This window comes from Notothenia coriiceps, unplaced genomic scaffold (assembly GCF_000735185.1).
Source record: "Notothenia coriiceps isolate Sejong01 unplaced genomic scaffold, NC01 NC01_scaffold00037244, whole genome shotgun sequence".
Classification (NCBI taxonomy): domain Eukaryota; kingdom Metazoa; phylum Chordata; class Actinopteri; order Perciformes; family Nototheniidae; genus Notothenia; species Notothenia coriiceps.
This window is the reverse complement of record NW_011369945.1, coordinates 19,039,216-19,049,331: the sequence shown is the minus strand read 5'-3', so window position 1 is coordinate 19,049,331 and position 10,116 is coordinate 19,039,216. Positions and strand designations below refer to the sequence as shown.

General features: G+C 41.3%; 1 protein-coding gene across 1 annotated transcript; it reads left to right on the top strand.

The window, feature by feature from the left end:
* The first annotated feature begins 2,160 nt into the window (after positions 1–2,160).
* On the top strand, positions 2,161–9,217 carry gpr4 (G protein-coupled receptor 4). Its single transcript, XM_010793810.1, has 3 exons — positions 2,161–2,427; positions 4,920–5,184; positions 7,092–9,217. Exons 1-3 carry the CDS (start codon positions 2,299–2,301, stop codon positions 7,814–7,816), a joined length of 1,119 nt encoding a protein of 372 aa, XP_010792112.1. The 5' UTR covers positions 2,161–2,298; the 3' UTR covers positions 7,817–9,217.
* The last annotated feature ends 899 nt before the right edge of the window (positions 9,218–10,116 follow it).

The window sequence follows — 10,116 nt, the reverse complement described above, 5'->3', positions numbered from 1 at the left end:
TTGAGAGATGTATCCATAGATCTCTTCATTCTGCTCTCAAAGTGCACCAGATTGATGCATTTAACTTCAATATTTAAAAATAAATCTTCCCGGGGGAGCATGCCCCCGGACCCCCCTATGTGAGGTCCACACACCACCTATAAAAATAGCACTTTACCCCTGCTTACACCTATATTCCGTGAGCTGATTATCGAGCCTTCATTGTAACAGTCGCAGGTACACTGTGTATATGCGTGGGGATTGTTGCAGTAAAAAAATTCAACTGTAGTGACCAGTACATGGGAAACTCTAAATGTTTGAGCACCCTCTATGAAACGTCAAGCTACCCCACAGCACCCCCAAAATAAATCTCTGGCGCCGCCACTGAGCCTGACTATTTTTGTTGGGGGGGCCCGAATTTTCTCCAAAGGGGGGGCCTGGCAGAAAAGGTTTGAGAACCACTGTGCTAAAGTAAAGTGATTGAAAGCATATGAAGCATATTAAGAAGGTCCTAGAATATAACCAAAAACATGTGAGAAGTTGTGTAGTGAAACAGAAACTGGGTCCTTCCCTCTCTCTCTACATGCCTTATTGAGGTCATGTTTAGATACAAGCTTACATAAAGCTTATCATATGTCCTGGGCTCTTTGTCTGCACTCTATGCAAGGCCTTTTACTGCCAGTACGGTGTGTCAACATCTTCTGTGTTATCATACTAGATGTTGGAAAATCTAAATGTCCCATCGATACAAATTCTCCTGTTTCATTGTACCTGCTGCACAAAGACTTACTCTCTGTGAGTCTTTGTTACATTCTCAATCTCAATCCATCACAGCACAAATAAAATCCATGAAAAGGGTTTGACTGTATATGTTGAGGGTGTGTACATTCTAGTTTTCAGTGGTTTGGTGTCACTGCAAGAGATTCCACTTCAAATAACCAAGCCAAATGGCTGAAACAGCGCGTCAGAGACTTGTTTCAAAACGCTTGGGTGCATTCAAAGTATATGTGATCTATAGAGCACAGGAAATAAATACAGGAAATGAGCATGAAACGCTAAGTCTAATGGTTGAGGTGTCAGAAGTCTTTGGCATCGGACTAGGCATTTAGGAAAAATGAAAGACAAACTGCAGTCTTGACAGATTTCTGTTTCTGCATTTCAGGCTGGTATGGGCACTTGAGGACTTGTCAATTACTGAACAATATGCATCATTCATTTGAATTTCCTCAATTGCAAAGTCAAGCTGGTTCCAAAATGATGCACAATACCTTCAATGTGTAGTTTAATGCGTTGGATTTTTCCTGGAAATAAACATTGTTTGGAATTTTCAACGTTGAATTTTCATTTAACATGGGACACAAACGGTGGCCTCTTAGGTGCCCTGAGTTTGTTTCTTCACGCCAAAATGTGATGGTTGGGGCCAATGCCCAAGCTGCCATAATCGATGAGTTGGGAGAGAGAATGTCCTGTTTCGGTTTCAATCATTCATTTTTATCTTATGCCATTCTCAGGTAGCTCATGAACATAAAACAATGGGCCCATTTTTTTCACTGAAACAAACCCAAAACAAATGATTTATTGTTGTATTGTCGGACATTTTGATTATAAAGCATCCCATTGTAATGCTCTCTTCATCTCTCTTTCTTTCTCTCTTGCAGATGTTCAGCAGTGCAGAGCAAACTCCAGGGTGGTGAATCTCTACAAAGTTATTCCTGTGTTTAAGTGCGAGCATCCCAGAGGTGTCTGTGTGTCATCAGACACACAGACACACACAAACACACACACACTGATGCTCAGCCCCTCCTTTTTACAGTAGACCTGGCAGACCTCTAACTTCTGAAAGATTGATGAGGTCCTGTCCAGGCAGAGCCCTGGCACAGCGTTGATAAGGCAGCTTTAATTTCACCACATTTTATCCCTCGGCCATTCCTTTATTATCCTCTCTTCCTCCATGCTGGGCAATCCGGGGGCTGGCTTTGAAGGGTGAGAAAGGAGTATGGCACGTCAAGGCCACTGGGCGAGGAGGACATTGCTTTAAGAAACAGGAACAATGAAATGCCTCGTAAATGATAGTTATTTTTTCCTCATGTGGGACAGCCGTGTGGTAACCAAGCATGAGCCTAGTGTTGGCATGTCACTGTCAAACTGTTGGAGCTGGATAGTTAAACTACAGAGGGACACTCAGAGCTGAGAGTTGCTTCACGCAAACACACACACACACACACACACACACACACACACACACACACACACACACACACACACACACACACACACACACACACACACCAAACAAACATAGTTGTTCCACACAGGACAATGTGCAACATCTCGTTCTGTAATGTGGACAGTAAGGTGGACCAGTTCTTCCAGCCCACGCTCTACATCATCGTCATCGTTCTGGGGCTGCCCACCAACTGCATGGCCCTGTGGGCTGCCTATATGCAGGTGAGGACACATACGTGCATGCACACACATACACAAACATACACCAGCCACTGGTTCTGATAGCAATTCTGAATTGACAAACCTTTAGCCAAAGCATTGAGAGGGTCGCTGTCACAGAGAGCCACTGTGATCACCCTCTGTATAATCTGTGCTACACAGGGCATATACTCATATGGCAGTATTCTTGCTGCGAGCACTATGTGTCCCTGCAGTGATGACCCTGTCCACTATCTCAGATTCCTGTGAAACTCCTAGAAATTGGCTTTAGTAAAATACATTTCCTTCGTCCTCACCAAACCTAAACAACAAGTGCAGTACATTTGTCATTTTGTGCCTTAACGCGGAGGTAGAGATGGTTCTTACTGATGTCTAGAGGTCTCGAGTCACCTCCTTTGCCTTTTCACTTCAATGCAACCCATGGTAAAAATGTGCGTTGGAATAACGTGAGGAATTTGAGAGAAAAGACCCTTATACTATAATTTGCGAAAATATTTTTTAGACATGAAATGGTTTCCAGATTAATCATGTGCGTTAATGCATTAATGTTGACAACCTTAAAATGTCCCTTGTTTGCTTTGAGTTTAATTAATCTTTGAACACATTTTACATATTTTCAAAGTTTCGGCAATGTAAACTAATTTCAAAGGCATTTAGAATTATAGCTGAACTTTAGTTCGGTTTAGATTTTATTTAGAAAACCCCAAAACAGGAACGTAATAAACGTATAACAATTATGTATCTCAATATTGTTATTAGGTTTGTGTAACATGACCCCTTGGAGTAGACATCATGTTCACACTCTTACACAAAATACATTGTTTAGGTTGCTCGTCTGCTTGCCTCTCTTATCTACTAATCTCCTGACAGTCTGACTATCACTGAGTCATTTTTAACTACATATTCTGCTCAGTGCTCTGAATCCTGAAGTCTAGAAATGTTTGAAAATCTGAAGAAGCTACTCCGTCCCCTGTATGTGCCTGACAGTCTTATTACCTACAGTCATCAGAGGACTGGGGATATTTTCCCATAAGGCTTAAACATTTCCAGTGTTTCCCACAGACTTGTCAGTTTACTTTGGCAGCAGCAAACAGAATTGTTATTGACTTTTCATTCAAGCAACTTCTCCAGCTCACAAAGGAGTGACATTTCAACGCAGCGCTCTGCTTCAGGCGCGTTCACACCAAGTACTTTTTTTCATCTCAGCATCAAGGTCGTTTCTCAAACGTTTAAACTCCAACTTTTTACATTCAGTTTGAGCCTTGGCCACAACATGGCATGATTTACCAGGTGTGCTGTGTGATAGGTGCATCATGGGTATACTGAAAACACCATTCAGTTCTCTGCAGCAATAACTGCATTGATAAGATCATAGGCTTTATATAAAAGCACACATAACTGTGGCAGTCAACTATTGGCAGTTTTAAAGCATTCAGTGTTTGCCATATTGTTTTTTTAATGCAACCGAACATGCCAGGACATTTTTAGTTGCAGGTGACTTTCACAAACTGTAATAAACACATTGCTAAATGGTTAAAGTTGCAAGACGAAAACACGGAAAACTCAGACCTGTCAATCACAGGGCAGCCCCGCACTAAATGCAGACGCTGCTTCATCCGGTATTTTCCTCTAAGTGTGAATTATTATTATTTACAAAATGTACATCATGTCTATTGAACAAAACTTGAAACTAGGAATGTATATAATTAACTAATCAATAAAATGTGTACTCATGTAAGGAATGAAGTGAAAAGTAAGGTCATTTTCTCATAGACTTCTAACAACAAGACTTATTTTTGCAAACAGTCGACACCCCCCCCTGGTCATTACAATTATTGCAAGTTTATGACATTTCTACTTTGGCTTTTCTTTTCAGACTCTTAGGTTGCGGCCTGGCTTATAGCCACCAACGTCATTATTGAAGAAAGCATTAACATAATTGGCGCGCTGTTTATTTACCAGGGCAGTTCTGCCTAAATATTAACATTGCAATATCAATACTGCATGGAAAACAGAGTTATCTCACAGTGGCTTGATTCCAATCCAAGTACGGATAAATCTAATTAGGAAACGTAATAGATGCCATAAAGTGGACAAGTTGATCTGCTGCCGCTGAAATATCTGTTCACATTTCTTTCTCTGATTTACTGTTCAAGCCCTCGCTGTAGTTGTACGTCCCTAATGCACAGTTTATATCAAGTGCTCTTCAACAATAATAGATTCAGCCATATCAGTTCTTTGAAGACTGTATTTTTTATTATATTTTGATATTCAGGAAGTCAAATGGTTTGCAGATGATTACAATACACTCATCATTTGCATTTTATTTAGTTTTGCAAAAATGGAAACATGTGCACTGCTTGCCTCAAAATCTTCTCAGAACAGAAGTTGAACAAAACACTCTTGACCCTCTCTATCATTGCACATGATTTTATCCATAAACTTGAAATCTTCATCCCTTTCCCATCTCATCTTCTTCACATTCCTCCATCCAGGTAAAGCAACGCAATGAGCTTGGCATCTACCTGATCAACCTGTCAGTGGCTGACCTCCTCTATATCATCACTCTTCCTCTGTGGATCGACTACTTCCTGCAGCACGATGACTGGATCCACGGTCAGGAGAGCTGCAAATTGTTCGGCTTCATCTTCTACACTAACATCTACGTCAGCATCGCCTTCCTCTGCTGTATCTCACTGGACAGATACCTGGCTGTGGCATATCCTCTGCGCTTTGCAAAGGTCCGACAAATCAAAACAGGTATGTTGGGTTTTCTCCTTAAATATTAAAGCCATCCTAAAACAAATGCTGATAGATACATCTGAAATAAAATAATTATTGGTAGAGAGGCAACTAACTTTTCAATAACACAAAAGTCAGTACAATTTCATTTTCTGTTTTGGAAGGATAAAGATAGGTCATGTGACCATTAGTTCCCGAAACTTTGCAGCCGCTGAGCCCTGAGAGGATGTGCGTCTTCAAACTTGACATTCCTTGACATAACAGGAAATTCAAGTTTGTGTAGAGATAAGATCACTTCCATTGCAAAATAAGTTTTATAAATAACTATTTGAACAAGAATGTCTATTAAAGTAATTACTTTTATTAAAACTTAATGATGCGTAGCTTAAGCCAAGAACATGGTCATGGCCCCTCTCTAACTTTTCTAGAAACAAAAAATTATTTTATTTAGAGAAGTGTTTCTCAAACCTTTTCATACCAAGGACCACTTAACCAATAAAAAAACTCGCGGACCACCTAATTCCACAAATATCCAAAGACACATCGTTTTTCTAGAACAGATTACAAATCGCCTGGATATGGTGCAAACAAGTGCAATTAAATCATGAAACTTAAGCTCCCTCCATTGCGGAGATATACCCGCGAGAGTGCAGAAAACTTAAATTTATTTATTTATTTCAAATGTGACATTTTACCAATATACTCACGGACCACTAGGGGGTGCTCATGGACCACCAGTGGTCCGTGGACCACACTTTAAAGTCCCGGCAACACGAGGACGATAACGGTCTTATCTGCTACAGTTCGCTATCAGATAGACGGTACGGCCACACGAGGCCGACATGGAAACGCAGAAAACGATAACGATAACGTGGGTAGATCTGCAAACGAAACGCTCTGGTGGGGAAACGGTTCCGTGTTTACGCCTATACGATAATTTCCTGATGACGTTGAAGCAATAGCCCCGCCTCTCCCCACCTCTCCTGCTCAGAGATCAGCTGCTGGGCTGTCAGAAGAGGGGGAGGAAAAGAGAGGCTCCGTTTTTTATTCTTATATTATTATATAGAGTCGTTATTCATTTGTTTTAAAGCTCAATAAATAACAAAGAAGACCTCTGACCGGCACTTTTCTAATTTTGTCCGGAAGATTTAAACTTTAACGGACATGTTGACCGGCGAAAAAAAATCTAACTGAAACTCTGCTGTACAGTCCCCTCGTCCCTAAGAGGCGAAGAGGTGGGTGTTTGTCATCTGCTGGTGGACTACCGGAGAGATTTACAGCAGGAGCAAACGCTTGCCTCGGGGAGGGAGAAAAAGAGCCAGAGCGTCCACAGCGGGGAATAAACTGAAGGGCAACCATGCGCGGGAAGTCTTCTTCGCTGCTTTTGTGGCAGGACTACAGCGCCACTTATAGGCCCGGCATATGTACTACAGCGTCTCCAGCGCTTTTGAGCGGTCTCGTGTGAACGGACACGTTTCTGGTGCATATTGCGTGTGGACGGAATACTTTTTTGATATTGATTTCGGTCCGTTTGCGTTATCGTCCTCGTGTGGCTCCAGCCTGAGAAGCACTGATTTAGAGGATATGTTAGATCCCAATTGGAAATGCATTTTGGATGAAAACTCTTCATGTGGGTGAAAGTGAGGCAGTAAAATACAATTTTATAATATAACTATATTCTCATTGATGACAATATTATCGAAAACAGACAAAATGAAGGCCTACTGTTTGGTGAAATTAATGATTACTAAGGTTGGTACTTGGTGTACAATTATCCGTCGCAGATTGAAAAGACGTAGATTCTCTATTAGCTGTGTTTGTGTGTCTTTTTTCCTCCAATACAGTCCAATATTTACACAGAGGTTTCTGAAAAGTTGATTATTTATCACTCCTCTTCTTTCCTTCCTTTTCCCAACCTCCCACAGCGGTCCTGGTCAGCGCCATGGTGTGGATTATTGAGATCGTAGCAAACTCTGCTCCCCTCTTCCACGATGAGCTCTTCCAGGACCGGTTCAACCACACGTTCTGCTTTGAGAAGTATCCCATGCAGGACTGGGTGGCAGGGATGAACCTCTACAGGACATTTCTGGGCTTCCTCGCTCCATGGACAGCCATGCTTGTGGCCTACCGTGGGATTTTAGCAGCAGTGCGCTGCAACGTCTCAACAGAGCGTCAGGAAAAGGCCAAAATTCAGCGTCTGGCTTTGAGTCTGATACTGATTGTTTTGCTCTGCTTTGGACCATATCACATCCTGCTCCTGGTGCGGAGTGTGATGTTTCTAAATAAGCCATGTGACTGCGGTGCAGAGGAGAGCCTGTTTGCAGCCTACCATGTGTCGTTGGCACTGACCAGCCTCAACTGCGTCGCCGATCCCATTTTGTACTGTTTTGTCAACGAGGGGGCCCGGCACGATGTGGCCCGAGCGCTCTCAGCTTTACTTTCTGCAGCTTGCTTTAAGGGCTCCTCTTCCTCACCATCGCACAGGGAGATACTCAACGCCGGTTCAGTGACTATGGAAACGCCACTGGCAGCAAAGAAGCAGCCTTATGTATACGCTGATGGAGCAAAGACCAGCAGCTACAAGACAGAACTGGTGGCTCTGAAGGAGGAGTGTCTACAGATGACTATCCTCAGTGTTAGGAAGACTTAAACCTGAAGCATGCTGTCAGAGGTCCAAACTCTGTATCTCAGTGGATGGAGAAAGCCCTGAGAGGGTCCAATGTCTTCTGGCATGAGATGAGAAGCATTTTCTGAGGCTGTGTGTGATTTGCCTCAACATTTCCATTAAATGGCATTGACAAGCCAGAAGTGTAATGAGATTCCTGAAATAAACAAGACATATTGTCTCTTGTCACGGCAGCAGCCTGTGCTAGATTGAAATGCTCACGCATCTGAAAGCAATGTTGTTTTAGTTTAGTCTTAGGTTGGCACTTGGACATGGTCATGATGTGAATCCAAAAATTACACATTCCATTTCCAAGTTCCAATTCCAATTCCAATTAAAGTTTCCACATTTCAAACATGACTATCTTTTGTGCCCCAACATTTTTCGCACTTCTGACATTGACAGCTTGTCAGGCTCAGTTCTTTATTGGTGATTTGGTTAACGGTTCATGCTAATGTTAGCATGTTAGCATGCTGTATCATCATCAATCCCAGAGTGCAACTGAGGCTGACAAGGAGTCAGTCATAAGCTTTAAAGGATATTCTGAAGTAGTGTTTGACCGGAGTTTAAGTCACCTTCTGGTGGCGCTAAATGAAAAGTCAGGGGATCACATAAGTCCTCAGGATTTAGACCAAAAATGTCTGTACCAAATCCATCCAGTAGATGTAGATATTTCAGTGTGGAGCAAAGTATTGTACCAACAGATCAACAGAACAGCTGGGCCAGCAGTTATTTACAATGCCATAGATGTGCTTGAATATTTAAGTGGAACTATTCAAAAAGACCACATTCTGCATGTATGAGTATCTTTAGTGGGCTGAGAAGAGACACCTTCGAAGTGAGACTGCATGGACAACCAACCTTGACAAAGGGGCAAATTAAGAAGATTGGGGCCTGACACCCTGATGCACCACTGTGGAATATGTAAAAAGAACAGAAAGTAATAGAAAAAGATTGTATATTACTGTTCGATAAATCGTTTTTAATGCTTGTTGGAAATGTCTTAACCGTTTTGAAGAAATATTGAAGCCTATAAAGTACCTCAGCTTGTTAACTGTGACAGCAAAAAGGCTTAGTGTAGATGTGTCTCTAATGTCATGTGAGCAATGTTTTTTTCAAAAACATTTACCATAGGCAGCAAAAATATTCACACTGAAAAAAAGTCAAAAACCAAAGCCTGCATTCAGCTCAATTTGAAAGTCAAATGTATCAGTTTTTTAAACTCCATTACGTTGAAAGCACTGAAGCGCAGAAAATAACCTCTTCCAACCTCCGAGACAGCAGCCACAGTTCACCGGATATCGTTTACATTCCCATGTTCAGAAAGATTAGTTCCCAAACTTCCTAAATATGCTTTTGTACACATTTCTTTTTAAGCTATTTTTTCATCACATAAATTAAACTAATTAAATAAAAAGTTTCAGATCTTCAGTTTTTGTGTATTCTTTCTGGATTGAAGCTACAATCCTGGCTACTGGGAGTCTGCCTTTTTGGAAAATACATTGACATGTCAAAAGTGTACTGTGCAAAGTAAGACGTACTTTTGTTGATATCCATATAAAACTAACCCTAACCCTAACTGTATTTCCAGTGGTAAGAACTGTGGCAGCAGTCTACATGGTAGTATTTTATTTAACACTAGTTTTATTTATTTTTTACTGCAAGTATGCCTTTCCTTTTGTAAGTGAAGCTGTATTAGCTGCCATACATTTAATGTACTATCTGATTCACTTGATTTTGAGTAAGAACTAGAGCCTGGAAAAAAGGGATCTTAAAATATTTTCCTGTGATGCATGTATTTCCAGGATTTCCAACCTGATCTCACCAGAATGCGTGAGTCCACCACGACTCCTTAACACCGCATTGCGTGGTGGAGTCAAGAACTTTGCTACATTTACGTGTCTGCACCACGCAAACAACCCCAATGTAAAGTGAATGAGGCTCCTTTGTCGAGGTGCACACACGCATTTCTACAACGTCCAGCAGTGAGCTTTTATACTATAAAACGTTTTTAAAATCTACTTTATAGCTTGTAGTAACTCACGGGAAGCTTCTTTTATTTTATTTGTATTCATAATAATTTGTATTTTTCGTCAGAATGTATTATGGCAACCCTGTCTCCTAAAAATTACGTTTCCACAGAACTAAACTGCATTCTCAATTACGTTTAGCTAGAAACGTATTTTCTCCCACGTGTACCGGGAAGTTTGGAAACATAAAAAGTTTTCGCGGAAACAAAGAAATTGTCCCCTAGGACCTCTGGTCGACGGGGTCATTTCCATGAA

Excerpts from the sequence above, each read along its gene's own strand:
- gpr4 (XM_010793810.1), top strand. The coding sequence starts at position 2,299 with ATGTGCAACATCTCGTTCTGTAATGTGGACAGTAAGGTGGACCAGTTC. Across the intron at positions 2,428-4,919 it reads TGTGGGCTGCCTATATGCAG|GTAAAGCAACGCAATGAGCT; the intron begins GTGAGGACACAT and ends TCCTCCATCCAG. Across the intron at positions 5,185-7,091 it reads GGTCCGACAAATCAAAACAG|CGGTCCTGGTCAGCGCCATG; the intron begins GTATGTTGGGTT and ends AACCTCCCACAG.